Below are 23,015 nucleotides of genomic sequence, written 5' to 3' on the forward strand. Positions count from 1 at the left end.
AACGGCATTATATGGACATGACATTAACATATCGTGCGAAAGGACGCTTACTGGACGGGCCCAGCCGGCCTAGTCAGGCGGCACACAGAAATATCACCGGCGATAGAAGTAGTATTTTTGCCGCCGTCTTGAAAGGGGAACAAACTTTTGTTTTCGAACCCGCCCTAGATCTGTCGCAGAACACACAGAAAAAAAAAGCAGTGTTATTTACTAGAGTCCGACAGAATTATCGATTTATCGATAAATGAGTTATTTTTACGTTTACAAAACCAGAATCGTACACGAGTGAGTAATTTTAAACTATACTTATGATTAAGTTACTTTTTTTAAACAATCACTCAGTCCAACTCTAGCGTTTAAAATCTAATAAGGGATCAACAGCGGTGCTAAATTGTAAACAACGAATTAACCACCATTTCAATAGGGTTGATTTTGCTGGAAATAGCAGCTTGCGTGGGTATTCACACGAACGACTATCGCTCAGAAGCACCGAGGAGATATTATTAAAACAAAACCATGCACAATTCGGGCCCTCGCAAAATCGACCCGCACTGTACAAAATGAACCTACACTGCAAACTACTGTGTGAGAGGGACAGGGATATCGACGTTAAGGGAGAGGGTATGGCGTGATAGGTTCAGCGACCACCGATCAGCTGACATTGAATAGTGCCTATAGCTCTAGATATTTTGGACATTGAGACACAGATAGTACATTATTTGCACGGTGATGACACGCAGTGCACACAGTAGAGCTCGCACCGTGCCACACCTAGTTGTGATGACTGTTTGCTTTTCGGATCTCATTATATTTGCTGACGTGAACACAACACCGAAAATCTGATACGACAAGATACATCCGAATTAACTTCGCCTCATTAAGCGATTTACATAAACGTCTTATCGTCGGATAAATCCGAAGATTACTTTACAATATTACAGCGTTGCCTTCACGTCTCGGGTTCAGATAGGCGTGGCCCAAGGTCTGGGTGCGGGTGGTCGCTACGCAACAGAACGAGTTAGATTGTTGCCGTCAGCCGTCGAAACAGAGAGGAATCAGTCCACCGACACATACCCCACACATTAACGGCTCGCCGTAAGCTTTACTGTGATGTTAAAATAAGACATAGCAGCGACAGAAACTACACGTAAAGCTCTGAGCGAGACGTCGTGCGTTCACTGAGAAACAATCGTTTGTCTGTATCGTCGATGGATACATCTTTTTTTTATTGCTTAGATGGGTGGACGAGCTCGTGGTTACTGGAGCCAATAGACATCTACAACGTAAACGCGCCACCCACCTTGAGATATAAGTTCTAAAGATCTAAGTATAGTTACAACGGCTGCCCTACCCTTCAGACCGAAACGCATCACTGCTTCACGGCAGAAATAGGTAAGGCGGTGGTACCTACCCGCGCGGACTCACAAGAGGTCCTAACACCAGTAAACGTCATTACATTACGTTTAAATACGTCATTAAATAAATTTGTATTAGCATTTGGATGATTGGTTCTCGGTGAAGACATGAATGTGGGGGTAAAGTTCGATTTGGATTAACTCCCGGAGCCGACGTCGGACGCCAACGAAGGTTACGTATCGCAAAGAAATCACCTAGTGTCGGTTGGTGTCGGTTGGTTGCGGTTGTGGTTGCGGCGCCTTACCTTGCGAAGCTCTTGAACGCGGCGGACTGCGGGTTGATGCAGAGCGGAACGCGAGACGTTTGGAGCTGCTCCGCTATGAACTTGTGTATCTCCTCTGTGGACATTTGTTTGTGGTGTGTCTTTTTTTTAACGTTAGCGCTACGTTTTGCTTGTTTTATTTGTCTGTACTAAGGTCGGGTTTAATATCCTTGTTGAGATAGCTTGGGGTCGTTGAACGTGGAACGTTTACACACATTTTAAATCCCACTAATCTTAGGGGATATTTAAAATTATCTACTTCGGATATTTGTTACTTTTGTAAAAACTATGTTTCCTCAAATGTAGTAACGCTGATATATAAAAAGAATGTATAGTAAAAGTAGACCAATTCATAATTTGAGAGATGATTTGTTACAGAAATGTAGACTTGTAGTTGTTAGTTATAAATCATAATTTAAGGGTCATAGACCGCGAGGATCCAAGTTCAAGATCGTCATGGACACAAAGATTACCTGCCACTGCGAATTCTTTTCAAGCCTCGTTTGAAGAAGTACGTGTCACCGTAAGGAGGAGGAAACTTATTTGAGAGTCGAAAGATAAGCAGCAAAAATAGCCTCTGGGCATTATGTTACATAGCAATGGGGGGAAAATTTAATAGACAATAGAAAGATAAGTAGCAAAAACAGCCTCTGGGCATTATGTTACATAAAAGTTGTAGATAGTGGAAATCTGAAATTACCCTCAATCGGGGGTAGCGCAGTGTTAAAAACTATATAATGGGACGTCCTCTGCGACACGCAAAAACCTCAAAATGTCCTGTAATTTCAAAGTTATTTTATAAGCGATTGTAGTTCCACTTAACGGCTCATTTGTACCTTTGACCTGATGCACGGAGGTGAGCTTCCGTTCCCATGCATCGTGGAAGGGATGCGGCGCCACCGGCTCCAGATCTGGAGAGTAGTGCCTGGCTGCTGGGGGCGCGTTGTAACAGCACTTGCACATGCATGAGTGATAACGGAGTCGCCCTTCTTCGAGGTAAGGATGTGCTAGTGCGTCCACTACGGAAATCCTCTTGGCTGGATCAAATACCAACATCTGGAATCACATTTCAAGTTTGATTAAATATTGGTTTTCGAATATTTTAATAAAATTATAACTTGGAACAAATCGCCCCCAATCGACCCCAAATTAGGATTCCCTGTGTACTAGAGACAGGCATACTTATATAAGTCTTTTTTAAGGGATTTTATGACCTGGTAACTAAGACCTTTAGGTCAAGTCTTATCTTAATTTATATTTATAATTTTATGAAAAATGATAATATGAAATAAAGTGAAATGAAATGATATGATATGGTATGAAATATATTATAATCTCAGTAAAATGGTGGACATTTACTGAGACTTTTTCGGTTTTTGGAGGATCCCGAGAAGTTACGTTTAGCGGCTTTTTTGATTTTCCCACATTGTTACACTTTCACTATACGATACTAAACAGTTAATAAACCACCGTTATAACACATTTAAACCTGAAGAAACACTAAATAGACAAAATAAAACAAATCACACAACTTCACTCCTCGCGTTCCCGCCAAAAAGTACGGATACGTCTAAATATATATATTGATAGTAAAAACCAAGACATAGACCAAAACAAACCTGTTCATCACAAAAATGTTTGGCCGATGCGGGAATCGAACCTACGACCCTCGACTCGACCTCGACTGATTGATTGCACTACCTATTATGTTGAACATATTATGATTGCGAAGCTGACGTCACAGACCTGCGCGAGTAGATGCACGGCCTCGTGTGTGGCTTGAACGGAGAGCGTGTAGAGGGCCGCGAGGGCGGGGGGGCGGGGCGCGCGGCGAAGCATGTGTGCGCGGGCTCCTGCACACGCGTGACGCATGTCCTCAAGCGACGGCGTGCCCAGCAGATCAGTTATCAACTCCAACTAGAATTTTCGTTCATATTTTTTGGATGCGAGAACCAACCCGGTGATCGGTGATGCACTGGTGGTAGGATCTCTTGTGAGTTCGCGCCGGTAGGTACTACCACCCTGCCCCTATTTCTGCCGTGAAGCAGTTATGCGTTTCGGTTCGAAGGGTAGGGCAGCCGTTGTGACTATACTTGAGACCTTAGAACTTATATCTCAAGATGGATGTGCGCATTTACGTTGTAGATGTCTATGGGCTCCAGTAACCACTTAATACCAGGTGGGCTGTGAGCTCGTCCACCCATCTAAGCAATAAAAAAAAACCTTTGTCCCCTAAATACATATTACAGTATAGTACAATCAAGGTCAAGGAAAATCGATTAAAAATTTTCAGAGGGGATGCTTTATCGTCTTTAAGGAACACTTCCTGTGTTGGAATTTGTAACAAACATAAAGTGTGACGTCAATTCTAACAATAGTCCTCTGTCTCTCTCTGTCTAACACTTATATATACATATATAAGTAAAAACAAAAGAAATATGTATGTACCATTTCCTCCGGTTTGACAAGCGATTGTCGTTTACCACTCTCTTTGGTTAGGAATTTTAGTACTACCCACTTTTTTTTAAAAATAAAATTTGTATTTGTATTTTGTCTATTTTGTATAATAACAATATACAAAAAAAATTATAAGTGATTATGATAGATTTGGATTTATGGGCGAATACTAATAAAACTAAGGTCAAACAATTCTATCTCTCATCAACCGAATGAACATTGTACTATACTCTACGTATATACTGTGTTACTTATAATATTTTGTATTCAAGCTTAACAATATTTGCTATGTGTATGTGCATTACTATAATTCTAATGTTGTATTTGTTATTTTAGATGTTCTACACACACTCATCACTTTTAATTATTATTCTCATAATCCTCTCGCAGGTCTGCTGGAAGAGATTTCTTAAAGAAATAAGCAGTGCCTTTGTATATAATTTTCCTATTACTCTGTACTATGTCTTCCTTTTTGTGTGTACATAAATAAATAAATAAAATTAAAAACGCCGATTCTTCTCTCACTTGACTATTGAGTTTGTATGTAATTAACTTTTGACATATGCTACACTCACCTGTTGAACGGGACTCTGTGCCTGGAATAAGATGCGTCTGCCGAGTAGCTCGCCGAATATACAGCCGACCGACCAGACGTCGACAGCTGCTGTGTAATGGTTCGCTCCCATCAGGATCTCAGGGGCTCTGGAACATAATCATACGTTTTTTTTTTTTTTTTTTCAAATTTATATAGCTTATATATATATCTTCTTCTTCTCAGTCGTGTCACTCTTGACAGAGTGGTCGTGATCGTCATGTAGTGTTGGAAGGGGCAGACTTGATGCGTCTCACGATGTCGCGCCATCTCTCCCTGCTCGAGGCCATTCTACTGCACTCATTTAAGGGACCTCCCACTGCAGTTTTAATTTGGTCGGTCCACCGCATTATATATGATTAGCTTATATATATAGCTTTTCCCATATATAGCTTTTTTTTAATACGCTTTTATTAGTTCCAGACGTATGTATGTTAGTATGTAACAGAAACTTTGGACATGATTTTGACCCCCTTGAAAACGTCGGATTACAATTCAATAGAATTCAATATTCAATATAAAAAAAATATTGAAAAAATTGAAATTCAACTAAAAAATGATAAATAAATAATAGTTTACAAAAACTAAAATAATACGCTTTTATAGAAAATGCCATTAAAAATAGAATCTTAATAAATTAACGCTTTTTTTACAATAAAATCATTTTTCTTACACTATTTTTAATTCAAATTTATTAAGATTTCTTTTCTATTTTTAGTGGGATTTTCTATAAAGCTAGGTATTACATATTTATTTATCGCTTAAGTAGGTGGGCAACCTCACAGACTACCTGTAAGTGGTTACTGGAGCCCATAGACATCTACAACGTAAACGCGCCACCCACCTTGAGATATAAGTTCTAAGGTCTCAGTAGAGTTACAACGGCTACCCCACCCTTCAAACCGAAATGCATTGCTGCTTCACGGCAGAAATAGGCGACATATATAATAATAATATAATAATAGGCGAATAACTGCCTATTTATTAACGTATGCGTCTCTGACCTCCTTGAAGTATTGCATTGTTGATAAGGAAGCAACCGTCACATAAATTCTCAAAATAACTAAAGATAGACATCGTCAAGGCCCGTGTCACTCAATGGACGTTTCCAACTAATCCGACCAGAATGTCGTGAAATTACAAACAAAAGACCTTCGGAACAATCACGAATTATTGAAAAGTTAGAAATTACTCAATTGAACTTTTTGGATGACGGATATAAAATACTTCTAATTTAAAAACTAAGAAAACACATTTAAATATTAATCTTCTTTTTTTTCATCCTTTTGATACTGATCAGGACAACAATTTTATATCTTCGCTCTAATAATATAAAGCGAATTATTACCTATATATTAATACGTGAAGCAAAAACTTTGTATCCCTTTTTACGAAAATTGCGCGGACGGAGGAGTATGAAATTTTCCACACTTATAGAGAATATAGAGAAGTGCACAATGCTAATTTTTTTTTTAAATAATGCATAAAAGATGCATACTATTAATTGTCATACTTTTCTTCTTGACGTCTGTGGTAAAATTGAGAATACATTAAATATTGTTTGTCTTTATTAATATTATTTATAGTGTAGCCTTGGCGAAATTTGTTATTATAAAAATATAAGATACAATCATAATAGTGTACAAACATATTATACAATTCCAATTAATTATAGTCGAATTTCGACTACTGCGGGACTTTTAATGTTAATATTTATTTAATATTACTAGCTGACCCGGCAAACATTGTTTTGCCATATATAAGATTTATAGGGAATTTCTAGTGTAGAAAAAAAAACTAACTTATTGTAAGTGTGTAAGGATGTGGTAAATGAGTGAAAGAGGTATGTAGCGCTGTAAACGATGAGGGAATATATAATAAAAATAACAAAACCTCATTCAACCACATAATATCTCATTATAACAAAAAAAAAGTCCAAATAAAAAAAAAATGTTAGGGGTGGACAACCCTAATCACTTAGGGGTATGAAAAATAGATAGCAGCCGATTCTCAGGCTTACTGAATATTCATAAAAAATTTCATGAGAATCGGTCAAGCGGTTTCGGAGGAGTATGGGAACGAACATTGTGACACGAGAATTTTATATATTAGAAGATTAAGAATTATTTCCATCGGTCCGTGCAAATTTTCAAGTTAATCGGGGTTTTTGAATCGGTGAAATTACGTTCAAGAATTCCGTTATGTACAAACAAACATAAATACATACGAAGCGTATAAAAGCGTGTTAAATTTGTTGATTGTTAGAAAATGTTCTTTATTTATTTATTTATTATTTATTTATTTATGTACACACAGAAAACAAGACACAGTACAGAGTAATAGGAAAATTATGTACAAAGGCACTGACTGAAAAAATAAAATTTCATATCCTTCATGAACAATTTTAATAGTGTTCTTACTTTTAAATTTTAGAAAATTTCATTGGCACGTTTTATTAAACGGGTAGACGTCAGTTGTAATTATTAATGTGTTGATATATTATTTTTAACTGGGTACCATCGAACATTTACTGGTTGTAGGACCTCTTTGGAGTCCGCACGGGTAAGTGGTACCTACCCTGCCTATTTCTGCCGTAAAGCAGTAATGAGTTTCGGTTTGACGGGTGGGGCAGCCGTTGTAAATATACTGAGACCTTAGAACAGGCCTGGGCAAATGGCGGCCCGCGGGTCGAATGCGGCCCGCGGTAGAATTTTGTCTGGCCCGTGAAGCATTGTACATATTATTATTATTAAAAACACAAATATTAGTTTTTGTCTTCAAATGACTTGATAAATAAATATTTTGATTCAAAAATGTTGGTTTTAAAATTCATTAATTGACATCCTTAGCAAAAAGTATACTTAAAATTAGAAAAAAAAAAAACTGTTTGACCCGAGGTCAAATTTTCACCTGCAATATCAAAATATTTGCCCACCCCTGCCTTAGAACTTATATCTTAAGGCGGGTGGCGCATTTACGTTGTATATGTCTATGGGCTCCAGTAACCACTTAACACCAGGTGGGCTGTGAACTAGTCCACTCATCTAAGCAATAAAAAAATAAAAAAACAAAAATGGCTGACTCGAAATTTTCTTTAAATTTACTTTTAACTATACAATCAGTATTCTGGCTTGGAAAGCGTATCTCGGCGCGAAGTTGATTTTAAGAATAACACCATTAAAACGTTAGAAAACCACATCAGCATAATTCTGACGAGCGCGTATCAGGCACACATTCAGGTTCAATGGTTGGGACAGCCGTTACACAATACAAATGTGATCTCACAGCTTGAGAGCTCTTCCACCGGTCAAAGCAATTAAACGAAAAAAAAAAAAACCAAGTCTTTTTGTTATTTTTTTCATGCCACATTAAATTTAAAACTAATATCCGTGACTTGATAAATTTTATTTTTTGAACACATAAGACATAGAATTGAATAATAAACACATCTATAAGGTATTAAAATTCGAAAATATAACAGGCAAACAAAGTCATTCCGTTTTATGACGACAAGTTCAAACGCGGACGAAAGGAAATTTTGATCTAAAATACTTTGCAGTTCATTGCACGCTGATAAAAAAATCCGGACGGACGATCAAACTACATACATACTTTTTTTAATTACGGTGAAACGATTTTTTTTTATGGTTTAGATGAGTGGACGAGCTCACAGCCCACCTGGTGTTAAGTGGCTACTGGAGCCCATAGACATCTACACCGTAACACGCGCCACCCACCTTGAGATATAAGTTCTAAGGTCTCAGTATAATTACAACGGCAGCCCCACCCTTCAAACCGAAACGCATTACTGCTTCACGGCAGAAATAGGCGGGTGGTGGTACCTACCCGCGCAGACTCACAAGAGGTCCTACCACCAGTAAACCTACCACCATATAATTTAAGGATAATTTTATGTTCAACATCGTGCCCTTTACTTAGATTAACTTCTAGACATATTATACAAGAACTGACCACCCAAACTTCTGATGATACTCGCTCTGTGCGGGAATTGAATGCGAATTAATTACCATGAGCATTAACCATTACACCAAAGCAGTCATCAAAATCTATATCTATATATATATGAAAGAAAGTTGTGTTAGTTAACTATTTATAACTCAAGAACGGCTGAACTGATTTGGCTGAAAATTGGTGAGGAGGTAGCTTAGAGCCAGGAGAAGGACATAGGACTTTTTATCACGTTCCCGTGGGACGTGACATAAAACGTGGTATAACAAAACGCAACTGATATGGAATAACAAAACGCAACTGACAGCTAAACGTAATGTAGTCTATGGTTAATTATAGTAGAATTTTGAAGTTGACCGGCTGATGTGTTTGTTACGAGTTTCTATTAGCTTATTGTGCCGAGATAAGTTATCATTAAGAAAGTCATGCCGCGACCAATACGATCAAATCTTTCCCGACGAAGCCGTAATGCAACTAGGATTCAAAACATAGCGAGTGAAAGTACTGAAGAAGAACAAGAAATACAAATATAATAATAATAATAACAACTAAAATACATGGCATGGAATCATTAAAATACTTGATTTTTTTATTTACATTTATTATCCAAATAAAAAATTTATCTTGATAAAATCAAAAGTCTGCTCATTTATTGCCTCTAAGGCGGAACAAAGTTCGTCGGGTCAGCTAATCACTAAATAGTATAAAACAAAGTCGCTTTCTCTGTCCCTATATCCGTCTGTCCCTATGTATGCTTAAATCTTTAAAACTACGCAACGGATTTTGATGCGGTTTTTTTAACAGATAGAGTGATTGAAGAGGAAGGTTTATATGTATAATAACATCCATTAAATAGTGGAGAAATCAATAATAAATTACAGTTTCCGAAGCGAACCGAGGGCGGGTCGCTAGTAATGTATAATAACATCGCACCAAAAAAAAAAGGTACAGAGAATCGACATCGCAGGAGAGAATTCGCAAATGACTCGTTCTCAATGAGAATGAAATATGAGGCGCGCTTACTGCGGAACCGCTTCCGAAATAATTTAGACGCCGCCGCCGCCGTGTCCCTGAGAGAGAAACCATCGTTTTGCGAATGACGTTTTCTATACAAAACTCGAGGATCATCTTTCGCGTCCCACTTTCAAAGTTGCGGTCAACCGAGCGAGGTCATTATATTCGTTTGCCGTTCGAAAATTCAATTTTATAAATTTTAACACTAAAATTTACTCGACTATAAATTTTAATTACGAATTGTTTTAAAGTCTCTCGAGGCTATTGCAAGTGTGATGATCACGGGTAGCAGTAGCAGTTGTAATAATTTGAATCATGTTTTTATTGCGTATTAATTATTGCGTATATTAATAGCTACTAAGTTTTAAATAAATTAAAATAATGAGAGCCGTCTATAGTTTGAAAATCGACTATCCTTTACTCTAAATAGTAGGAGTTTATCAAAAAAATCATGAAAAGTCATTAAACTAATACAAAAAAATGCGTAGTTAATTTTTTTTATTTATTGCTTAGATGAGTGGATGAGCTCACAGCCCACCTGGTGTTAAGTGGTTACCGGAGCCCGTAGACATCTACAAAGTAAATGCCGTTACCCACCTTAAGACATGAGTTGTAAGGCCTCAGTATAGTTACTCCAACTAGTGTCCTCGCAGTAGTCGAAATTCGACTATAATTAATTGAAATTATAAGTTTAAACACTATTATGGTTCTATTGTCAAACACTATTATAATTCGATAATATAATCACAGTGTTCGCCAAAACTGCACTATAGATCAATAATATTAAAGACAAACAATATTAATCTATTTTCAATTCGACCGCAGACTTAAACAGTAAGAAAAGTTTCCCAATTGACAGTAAACAAAGAGTATAATTTTTATGTATGTGTTGTGTCAAATATACGGAAATGTGCGTAATGTTTTCTTTATTGATTTAAAGTATCTTTTATGCATCATTTAAAAAAAATATTAGCATTGTGCACTTCTTCTCTATATTCTCTATAAGCGTGGAAAATTTCATACTTCTCCGTCCGCACAATTTTCTTAAAAAGGCATACAAAGTTTTTGCTTCACGTATTAATATATAGATGACACACATCTCATTTCGCATTCACCTGATGTCGGTGAGACGAGAAAAGAAATAAGCGTATTTTTAATACGACGGTAGCCCTGGACAAGTGCGACCCCGTTTCACACACTCCAGGGTCGAGGGCGATCACGTACTAATGACACCGGCTTCGAACATCTGACACTAGTTCGTGTCATTTTGCATGTCGTATAAAGGACATTTGTTTTATTATATTATGTAACGTCCATACGATTTATCATAAAATAGGTTAATATTTTATATAGATGACATAAAGTAAAAGTCGTCGTGGCCTAAAGGATAAGACGTCCGATGCATTCGTGTTGAGCAATGCACCGGTGTTCGAATCCCGCAGGCGGGTACCAATTTTTCTAATGAAATTCGTACTCAACAATGTTCACGATTGACTTCCACGGTGAAGGAATAACATCGTGTAATAAAAATCAAACCCGCAAAATTATAATTTGCGTAATTACTGGTGGTAGGACCTCTTGTGAGTCCGCGCGGGTAGTTACCACCACCCTGCCTATTTCTGCCGTGAAGCAGTAATGCGTTTCGGTTTGAAGGGCGGGGTAGCCGTTGTAACTATACTGAGACCTTAGAACTGATATCTCAAGGTGGGTGGCGCATTTAAGTCGTAGATGTCTATGGGCTCCAGTAACCACATATATATCTTCGTCGTGGATCCACGAACATGCATCCGGTAGGTACGTATTGGTTTAATTTGCTACCTGGCTGTGGTATTTTAACCCCAACATGGCCGCATCGCTCGATGGACAGGCCGTTTTAAGGTGCAAGCCTCAAATACTTCGACGTACCTTAAAACTATACAACGTTCCACCCTTACCTGTAATATTGGGTCACGACCTCCTGCGTCATGTTTTTGTTTGCGTCCGGCTCTTCGACTCGCGCCAATCCGAAATCGCATATCTTAAGTACGCAGTTGCTGTTCACTAACAAGTTTCCTGGCTTGATATCGCGATGAAGAATCCTTGCGGAATGCAGGTATTTGAGACCTGGAAATTTAATTTAAAAAAATCAATTGTATTTAGTTACTTAATTTTTTTTAATTGGTAATCACAGTCACCCACAATCACCAGAGACTATTATGGATATCCTTCAAATCAGATTGGAGGAAAATGTACAAATATTGGTTGACAGAAAATATCGCGATACAAAAGTATCTTCAATCTGAACCCGGATCAGCAATGCCTTGAATATCAATCAGAATAATTGGCATACAATTACGTTTCATTGAAACAAATTTGGCTCATCTCTTTCCTGATATTATATTATACAATATGAATGTACCAAAACATGCTTTTCTTGAAATATGAATAATAAACAAATCTATATATATAAAAATGAATTGCTGTTCGTTAGTCTCGCTAAAACTCGAGAACGGCTGGACCGATTTGGCTAATTTTTGTCTTGAATTATTTGTGGAAGTCCAGAGAAGGTTTAAAAGGTTGATAAATATCAAAATGCTTGGAATGAAATAAAAATAACAATTTTGTTTATCCTTTGATGTGTCCCCCGTCGGACGGATTCCTTTTGTTTGTTTTAAGTTTATTTTATACAAAAGCTTAGGTATTTTATTTATCGATTGAGGCATTACGAAGTCTGCCGGGTCAGCTAGTAAATAAATACATTATTGCTGCCAAAAAGAACAAAGGACTTTTGTGGCGATTGTCTGTTTAGCTAAGAAAACAGTCAGATACAGTTATCTCTAGATTCCTACTCCCTCTCTACCATATGTAGGAACAGTATCCTCGTCCTATTACTATTACGCTATGGAGTATGCTGTAAAACTGTTAATAACACAATCCAGCCTACTTCTGCCATGAAGTATGGCATAGTCATTGTACCAACGCAAATAATATTTCTCAGATCTTATGATCAGAACTCCGCTAACCAATTAACATCAGGTCGACCGTCATTCGCCTATTCCTATTATGTAAATCGAAAACAAAATAATAAGCTATATTTTTTTAAAAATACAAAACGGTTTTCACGTTTCGAGACGAAATTCGATTGTAATTTATTGAAAAACACGACGATTGGATTCACTGAGTTCTTTGTGTTTTCATTTCGGATATTCGCTCAGTCGTTTTTGTGACACGTGAACGGTTTTTTAATGATTAAAGTAACTTTGGATATTTCATACCGGTTGTATCATTCCAAATAGATATTATTTATTCTGACAAAATTTTGTAAAATACTAAAACAAACCAACAACAGTGTTTTTACACAGTTACAAAGAAATGTTTGTGTGTAAGGTTTGAAGTATGTAGTCGTCGTGGCCTGAAGGATAAGACGTCCGGTGCATTCATATCTAGCGATGCAACGGGGTTCGAACCCCGCAGGCGGGTACCAATTTTTCTAACGAAATACGTACTTAACAAATGTTTACGATTGACTTCCACGGTGAAGGAATAACATCGTGTACTAAAAAACAAACCCACAAAATTGTAATTTGCGTAATTACTGGTCCTACCGGACCTCTTGTGAGTACGCGCGGGTGGGTACCACCGGCCTGCCTATTTCTGCCGTGAAGCAGTAATGCGTTTCGGTTTGAAGGGTGGGGCAGAAGTGTGTACTGTATGTACGAAATTACTGGGCAAAAAGGTTGAGTACGCAATGAGGATAAATTGTTATCTCCCTCGCTCCTACGTGCTTACCTTAATCGCAGTGAGGTCCTAAAAGTTTCAGGAATGTTGTATGGTAAATTAGGTGTTCCGATAGGACAATGGAATACCCCAAACGCATAAAAATATTTTTAAATCTTTACTAAATATAAATGCTTTGTAACATGCGTCAGTCATTTTTACAATGTCATTTAGTGTTCTTTTTTTAAAAACGCCTCGTTCTTCCAGTGTTCTTGAAATATACAAAAGTTCATGTCCATCGTTTTGTTTTTATTCTGACGTTCGCGACACTACCGCCCACTACACACATTTAAAAACTTTCTTACCCATATAAGAACAGATTTCTCTCATTAAAGGCATACCTAAAGTTGGATTCGATTTAAAACTTTTTTAATCGTAATTTATTTAAAAATTTAAGCTTCAAGTTCCCAAGAAAATGTATGAAATGATACATACATTTTACAAAAAAATGCATAGTGAATAGTGAATAACAAAAACACATGGTAATTGTCAACCTCATTACGAATAGCTACATGGTGTTCTTTCTTGCTTTTTAATTTAAAAAACCTTACCTTGCGATAAAACTTAACAAAACAAAATAATTATCATCTTTTCTTCTTAATAAACAGCGTTATATTTTTTATCCCCATAAGCAAGTTGTTTTTTTTTTCAAAAACGTAGTTTTAATGCAAAGGTTTTTAAAAGGCTTCATTTATGTCACGTATCGGTCCGTTTCTGAAATGAGCTCGCGTCGAGGTATCCCCTAGCACTATCATATCAAACGACCTTTCAATAGCCCAGTACCAACTGGCCTAGCCGTCTTGGCTCTCTCTCTCTCTATAGCTATTTTGTTAATTTCGATGAGCAACGGTAGCTCTTTACCATCAAGTGACCTAGTCTACCTTTGAAGGCAATAAAAAGTCACGTGTATCGTCATCCGTCTAAACGCATAGCAGACTTAACGACGAACCAAGAACTCGACTTCCCCCCTACGTTAATAAAAGAAAGGTAGATAAAAATACTTAATGGTCTCAGTACTGAACTGACTTTTCGTTTTACGATCGCTTACTATTTTATGGCATACAAAGAAGCATCATCATTATAGCACCGGTCACCATCCTCGTCGAACCCGTCGCTTGCGACGAAGGGCTCGACGAGCGAATTAACCCATAGACACAGCCCACTCACTGAGTTTCTCGCCGGATCTTCTCAGTGGGTCGCGTTTCCGATCCGGTGGTAGATTCTGCGAAGCACTACTCTTGCTAGGGTCAGTGTTAGCAACACTCCGGTTTGAGCCCCGTGAGCTCACCTACACACGTTAGGGTGAAGCTAAAATAGCCTCTCAAGGCTATCAGCATAGATAGAAAAAAAAAAGAAAAAGAAAAAAAAAAATTATAATAAAATTTTTTATCAAAAGATGATAACAGACTGATCAACGATTTCTTTGAAACGTCCTACAACGAAAATTGATTAGAAAATATTAATTCCTGTTATATGCGGTTAGAGCTCGAATTGAATTGGTTCTAATAAAAAAACTCAGTCAAAATGCGGTTCGTACTGAAATATTTCGGTTTTCATTTGCTTTCAACAGCACTATTTTCAGCTTTATAGTGACATGACCAATTAAACGTGAACGGTGTGATAAATTAATTTATGGAGTAGGTATTCGTTAAGTTGGACAAGGATCGACACGTTGACAATGCAGCGAAGACAAGAAATGAGTTCTCCACCTGTGGGGATGGTGTGGTGGTAAGAACTTGTTAAGCTGATTATCTTGAATCACTCCTCATAGCTCTGATTATGCGACATATGGTACAAAACACACACAAAACTACAAAAGCACTTACTTTGTCAGTCTCATACCGGTATTTCCCAGACATATTCAGAAATTTATTAATGAGAGAATTCCGTTTATCAAATAAGCGATTTTTCGTGGAATTCACCCTTTTTTTCCAAATAAAACAGAAGTGGCCATGAAAATAAAAGGCTGAAGATACCCCGAGATATTTGTACAGATAAGGAAATCCAAAAATACCCGAACCTATTATTCGCGGAAAATTTCATAAACATGTTTATAAATGATGTGTAATTAAACTTATGGGAAAAGTGCCCTCAATGTTAATTGTGATAGCTTTGTGTTCTACACAACGAGTTTTTCCTGTTGCTTTTGAAAGGAGCATACGGTATACGGCCCATTTGATGTTGAGTTGTCACAATCCCTCATGACATCGGGCAATCTATGTCTTTCTTTAGAGTATTTCCTTAGGTTTTAGCGAGAGATTGATATTAATAAAAACTATTTTTAGTATGAATTACTCTTCAATCACAAACGGCTCCGTCATGAGAACTGTAAAGCTCCGACTGTATCGTATAATAAATACTACAAATAATAATATAAAATAGTAAAAGTAATATTTAATAACTGTAAATTTACCAGAACGCCCATGTGTCTACAAAGTTATAAATATAGTATTAATAAATGTTATTAATAAGTTAATAACATTTATTAATAACCATTTCTGCGAATTTAGCATTAATTTTTGTATCATTTTTTTGAGTATTTTTTTTAAAGGAACTTTTTTTCAAAAATATTTTAGAAATTTCTGAAAAATCCGTGAAAATAAGCTCAGTACTAAAAAAAAACCTACTGCATATAATACTGTATTTCAAAAGGGATTAGATATTATTTTATTAAAGCTTTTAAACTCCACTTTTAAGTTCCGTTAACAACATAACCCGTCCTTGTGCCATCAAAACTTTGCAAATAAATCGGAACACTTATATTACTTATAATAAAAGTCATCAAAACTTATATGAAGCTTTAATTAAAATTGTCTGCGCAAGTCCTTAAGCTAGACTTCAGCAATCCCAGTCGGAATGCGTGGCGGCGGTCGCGACTAGTACGAAAAGCCAAAACAAATTAACGTCACCTCAACGCTTTCCGAGTTTAATTTCCCAAGTGTTTTCACTCGCACGGCATCTGATCTATGATAGAACCGCCTAATGCGTTCTTAGTTGATATGAAGGCGAAACGAGCCAACTCCGCAATACGTCATTTAGATTATTCAGTCAAAATTAATTTTACTCTAGAGACACGAGTCACGCGGCTTATATCAAAGATTAACGTTATATACCATCACCGTTTTTAATACGCTTGTATTAGCATGATCTGTATCAATTTATTTTTGTTAATAAAAAAATTGCACACATATTAAGTACCGATAAAAATACAATACTTTTATTACTTCAGCCTAATACCGAGGAGTGCAAGGATAAGAAAAAAGTACTGTTGATTTGTTTACACTCTTTATCGCCCTCGAAGGCTTCCTCTGAAGACAGACATGTCGTTATACTAAGGTTTTATTGGAAACAATGTCGATTCATGTTAGTATGACCTCTGCTCTGTAAATGTAAACGACTGTATCAACTCCATAACCATAAATATGATCATTAATGGTGAATGACGCTTTTTAATGTATACTGTATACCAACAATGTAATTAAAAAAATGTTGGCATTAGTAACGGATGCATGCCGGAATGCATTCAGGGACGACGCATTAAAAAGCCTTTTTCTCTGTCTCTCTCTATCTCTCTCTCTCTCTCTCTCTCTCTAACGAACATGGTTTATCGCGTTTAATGATGTTTAGACCAACGTTAATATTTTATAGCTCAAGTTTTAATAGGTAGTGCACGTTCCTCTAATGAAATTGCTTTGTTTTTAAAATTCTTCTTTTACCTTTAGTGTGCCTGCAGCAAAACCTACCTAGGTTACTACTGTCCAGACGGTTTCTGCGGCGAAGCAGTCACGCGTTGCGATCTAATTTTTTTACTTTGATGATATAATTGAAATTTTGACAGCATTTCTCAAGCTTAATATCTCGGCGTCCGGAAAGAAAATCGTCCGCCTATCTAGAGCGATTATAATAATCATAAAGATATAGTTAATAAAAAAAATTTAACTAGCTGAACTGGTTTTAATTATTTTATAATATTGAGAACTTTAATAGAATTAAACGAAGTCTGCGTTTTCATATAACGGACCTTATTTTAAAATTAATAATTTTAGTTAGTCGAATGATCATAACTTTGTAATTTTTTTTGTGTAAATTGAAACTTTGAAGTATACATTGCCAGTAGGCATTGAGTTACACTTTACGTTACGTGCTTCACAATCGTCGAAAGCCATAGCATTAAAGTAATTAATATACAAATACTCTTCCATGTTCAGTGGAGGGAATATGGAATATTCTTCTTATGTTCTGGGTAGAGGAAACCCATATAATAAAAGGTACCTACCTAATTCTTGACACGTTAAAACGAGAGCACTGGTACCTTTTTTTTCCTAACTAGCCTTGAGAGGCTATTTCAGCTTCACCCTAACGTGTAGGTGAGCTCACGGGGCTCAAACCGGAGTGTTGCTAACACTGGCTCTAGCAAGAGCAGTGCTTCGCAGAATCTACCACCGGATCGGAAACGCGACACACTGAGAAGATCAGAAACTCAGTTGGCTGTGTCTATGGGTTAATTCGCTCGTCGAGCCCTTCGTCGCAAGCGACGGGTTATACCAGGACGGTGACCGGTACTTGTGGTACTGGTACCGAAGCAAGGGTCACTAACCTACAGGCCAGTTCCTAAAATTACACAACGTTATCGTTTTTAAAAGAAACAGTTAAATTTATTTTCCCACAAGCGCAATCGTAACAGTACTAGTTTCACAGCTTGATGTTTGTTCACGCACATCGAGTCTATACAAACAAAAGACGAAATGCGCGTGCTCTGCGCTCTCACGACTCCTGCCGGAGGCAAGTAGCTTTCACAATTAACGCTTAATATTTCACACCCGCATGTTTGAACAAAAGAACAGAAGGGTCCTGTCGATCTACGGTCAACTCGCAGGCGGTATTTTACTTGTGGGGAGATATACGACAAAGGGAAAATCTTTCACCGAGCGGCTGATATTGGTCGGTAGACCGACCGTCCGAATGTTGTTGTTCGGAAATTGTATATATGCGAGCTTATCTTGAAAATGTTGTACGCGAGATTCAAGCATCTGTCGTATATCTTGTGTTGTATGATGGCTACCCGCCACATACTAAAAACAAACTTGTAAGGTAACTCCCTTCGCCTCACTTTACAAAATATGGAAAAAAGGAAAAACTCTCCTTCATTTGGAATAAGTCGAAATTTTAGGAAAATCGTAGTATAGAAGAACAGAACGTATACTCTAGGTTACCTCGGGACATCTAACTCTACTTTTAGCGAAGTTTAAAAAATAGTAAGTATTTTTTTGTTTATCAGATTTTTTCCTTTTCGACAATTTAACAACAGAACGAATACACGATTAATCACTTTCTAATATAAAACCATTACAACATTATTATACTTCAAGTTGTTAAACAAAAGATAAACTAATAATATTTACCATAAATCGTGACGAGCATATAACATAGAGAATTATCGTTATAATTACTGGAACTTCCCCGATATTTATATTTGTACACGAAGCCCATTAGTGAACTAAAAACCAGATGAACAAAAGCATTTACACAACGTACAAACGGAACAGATATTTTAGACCTCTATAAACAACAAGTCGTCAACTCATAAATTAACAAGTTCCAATCGTCGAACGGCTCTGGTCGTGATAAAGTTTCTTGGAGGCCCAGAACTGTAGTTTAGAATGCATCTTTAAGGGATAAATCACTGCGGCCATCCAAACTAGATAAGCAGTTTGTTACAAACACTTGCATGGGATCGTATTTTCTAAACTCGGAAGAGATAAGAGACAAAATGAGAAATATATCAATGGGCATCCACGCCTTGTGCTATTGATGCTGTCACGCAATACTTTATTCTGAGTAACGGGAATTTAAGTAAACTTTACCAAAGAGCGCGCACAAAATTCACGGCGTTTCTCGATGAGCTATTTTTTAAATTTCATCAACAATTTACCACAAAATAGCGCCTACTGAGTGCCATAAGGAACCGAGGCAACGCAAGCCACTAACTGAACTTCTTTGTCAACTAAATAAAAATTTGCGTTAGCTTATTAAAACCCAAAAATAAACATTTTTCTATCCAAAGGGACATGAGTGTTTACTAAGAAACGTCATTGAATTCCTAATGGACATCCTTCGTAGTCTTCGCGGCATGCAACATTCCACAGAAACATTCATTGGATTCGCGTGATCCAGGTTTTCAGTACATAGGCACGTGTGATCAGCAAGACGCATTAAAGACGAGTCAAACCGGTATTAAGACTCAAAAGTCCAGTGACGGATTACAGGGATCACTGACTTGACACGATACGACCCACGAGAACGCTGACACGAAGATTACACACGTCATACGCACATTTCCTGTTACAGAACTTTCATATAAATAAAACTGATCTATTTGTAACGTATCAGAAATTCTGAAAGGATCTCGATGTATTACTTCGAAGTAACATTGGATAGGAAATACAAAAGGACTTACAAAGATTATTCGTACGAATACCCTACCAGCAAATTTTTATTTCAAAAAAATATACAGATTTTTTTCGACATTTCTAATAGCTCTTTGTGTCATAATTCACTAGCAAGTTATATCCAACAATGCTGAAATTCACGTAGATGTAACATAATGTGAATTAAGTGGATTTTGGAGGAATCAATATCTTGAGGATCTATACAACCCATCCTTAAGAATATACTGAAAGACTAAGTTACAATCGATTTTTATAATTTATTAATTACAAAATATGTATATAATAAAGAACAAAAGCATTATACTAGACATTATAATCTATAATTTTAATGGACATTATAATTTATAATGAGCTTAATGTGAGAAACAACATCGGTGATACCGACGAACAGAGCAATATCCATAACAGTATTAAGGACTGCTTTACGATTTAATCTTGTTCTTATTCACTTTATAATGTGAATTTTAGAATACTTTATAGCTTCTGTGGTCATTGACCACGGTTCATAAAATCCATACAAATAAATTAAAGCCTGTCTGTGATAAAAAAAAATACAGGCCTATTTTAAGCTCATTTGGCTAATTATTCATTATCAGATCGAAACAGGTCCAATTTCATGGTGGATAATTTATCTGAGAATCGCGTTGACTTGACTCGCGTCGAGTTGACTACTCTAAATACTCTGCCATCGCCGCGCACTCTAGTACTTCGGTCATATTGCTCGGAAAACACCTGATAGCTTGGAGATATAATTCGTGACAGGGAAAACGGAGGGAAAAAGACCGCGTGAGCGCAACCCGACAATTGGTGCGCACAAATCCGGACCACACTAGAAACCCCATTTCACGCGACCAATGATCGGAAATGCTGGAAAGACATAATAAAAAATAAAATCCTATCTAAACATGATGGTCACGACCCTCAGCAGTGAGGAGGACTCTAAATAGGATTCCCAAGTATTGAGGAAGTATTGAGTAATATTAAGGTTAACATTTATCGAAACTGGTAAATCTGAGTTTGGAATTGATAAATCTGAATTTGGTGAAATTGTGAACGTACTGACTTTATATAATTATGCTTTAAATATTAATCCATAAACTGCCTTAAGCAAGAGTAAAACTCAAACAATCTAAGAAAATACAAAGTTTAGGCTTAAACGATTCCTACTATAATCCTATACAGATGTATATATTGCGAGCTGAGACTTTGTTTACATTGCTTTACCGAAACAATATTATAATCGAATAACCCAACGATATTACAAAATGTTTTAATCTTATTTGAGAATTGTTTAATGTGACGCAAACGGAATGCCATCTAGTACAGTCGCGGGCAGTTGATCTCCATGCATTATTGATACGGAAAAGGTACGGGTACTATTAGCATACCTTGCGTGCTCCAATGCCCTGCGCGACAACAGACCGACCACGGTCGAGTTACTCGCATGGACAAGCTAAAGACACTTTGTATAGACCAGTTTAGTAACATTCTACACGATCCATTTGTCTTTAGCTTATGTTATGTGGTCAAGGGGTGCGTCGTATTTCCATTTCCTGAATTTCTCACGGTGATTCCATCCATAATATTTTTTGGTCAACGGCGTAATATATATTAGAATTCAACCTTTGTCAAGCCTCCACTAAGTTAATTAAATACTCAAAACCCTGTTAAGCCCGTATGAAATTGACTATTGAACTTGAAACGTATTGTTTTTGGATACATTAGAATGATTGGTCACCTGAAATATCGTTCTCTATTTAAAGGCGGATTTATTTTATATGGCATTCAGAAAACCCGGAGCACCATCAAGGCGGTGCAACTATAAAGTTTTTAATTAAAAGCGGCAAGCGGAACCATGGAGGCTTAATGACCGCATTTTTCTACTTTCGCTTTGAGTCACTCCCGGGAAATTTCTCGACATCAGCGAATAATTGCTCAAATTTATATTACTAAATCTGGATGCTCCAAGTCGGCTCTTTTCATCCACTAAAATGAATAGCTTTAGCATACACAATGGACAGGTTTGAGTTTAAAGAGAGGGCTTCTTGATATTCGAAATTAGTCTACATAAAGCACTTTTCCTGAGACGGTAGGAGATATTGCACTAGTTTTTTTTTCACTTTAGAAGTAGCAAACTTGGAACACTTGGAAGTTTTAATTGATTTACGGCAGGTTGAGTCGAGGCGGAAATGGATGAGCGCCAGTCGAGTGGGGCGGATCATACCGGTCCTGTCCCAACTAAAATATATACAGGCAGGCGGGTACCAATTTTTCTAATGAGATACGTACTCAACAACAACAACAACTTCCACGGTGAAGGAATAACATCGTGTAATAAAAATCAAACCCGTAAATTTATTATTTGCGTAATTAGTGGTGGTAGGACCTCTTGTGAGTCCGCACGGGTAGGTACCACCATCCTGCCTATTTCTGCCGTGAAGCAGTAATGCGTTTCGGTTTGAAGGGCGGGGCAGCCGTTGTAACTGTACTGAGACCTTAGAACTGATATCTCAAGGTGGGTGGCGCATTTACGCTGTAGATGTCTATGGGCTCCAGTAACCACTTAACACCAGGTGAGTTGTGAGCTCGTCCACCTATCTAAGCATAGCGATCTACGGATGCTTGGTTCATTTTAAACTTGAATATAGGAACAAATAGTGACCCTAACAGACTGAAAATACCTAAAAAACCCTAAAAATACTGTGTCAAAACTTTAAAACAACACACAGATATTTACTGAAACAAATAAATAACTTTTAGTAAAAGTTATATGAAAAAATCATGCATCGTGTGATTAAAAAACCTTAAACACGCTACCACGTCGCTTCCCGCTATCCATTTTCGAATGTGTAAACTCGCTCGCTTTGTTTGTTATGAACACAAATTCGTTTTATGAACAAGGATGCCTTGGAGCGTGACTCATGCTACAACGTGTTTAATTTTTTAATGCCCTTTATGGGCAAGGCACTAATCAAACCTAGGAAAGAGTGAGTCATGCGCATATTAGAAAATTATCAAATTGAAGATAATTTAATATTATGCACAATGTGACAAGACTATATCACTTTTGTGTAATATTACCGAGATAAGACACGTAAAT

General features: G+C 37.0%; 1 protein-coding gene across 4 annotated transcripts in view; it reads right to left on the bottom strand.

Moving 5' to 3' along the window:
• nmo (serine/threonine-protein kinase nemo) overlaps positions 1-23,015 on the bottom strand; it is a 156,293-nt gene that overhangs the window by 6,144 nt on the left and 127,134 nt on the right. For 2 of the 4 annotated variants that reach the window (XM_089730156.1, XM_089730159.1), the window contains exons 5-10: positions 11,645-11,813; positions 4,711-4,837; positions 3,425-3,595; positions 2,515-2,734; positions 1,661-1,754; positions 52-170 (exon numbers count right to left, since the gene is read on the bottom strand). In XM_089730156.1, coding sequence (XP_089586282.1) covers positions 74-170; positions 1,661-1,754; positions 2,515-2,734; positions 3,425-3,595; positions 4,711-4,837; positions 11,645-11,813 — 878 coding nt within the window. In that variant the 3' untranslated portion in view covers positions 52-73. Of the gene's footprint in view, positions 1-51; positions 171-1,610; positions 1,755-2,514; positions 2,735-3,424; positions 3,596-4,710; positions 4,838-11,644; positions 11,814-23,015 lie in introns of all 4 variants that reach the window. The other 2 variants (XM_089730157.1, XM_089730158.1) reach the window with 2 other exon arrangements.

The sequence above is a fragment of the Bombyx mandarina genome, chromosome 10 (assembly GCF_030267445.1).
Source record: "Bombyx mandarina strain Sakado chromosome 10, ASM3026744v2".
Classification (NCBI taxonomy): domain Eukaryota; kingdom Metazoa; phylum Arthropoda; class Insecta; order Lepidoptera; family Bombycidae; genus Bombyx; species Bombyx mandarina.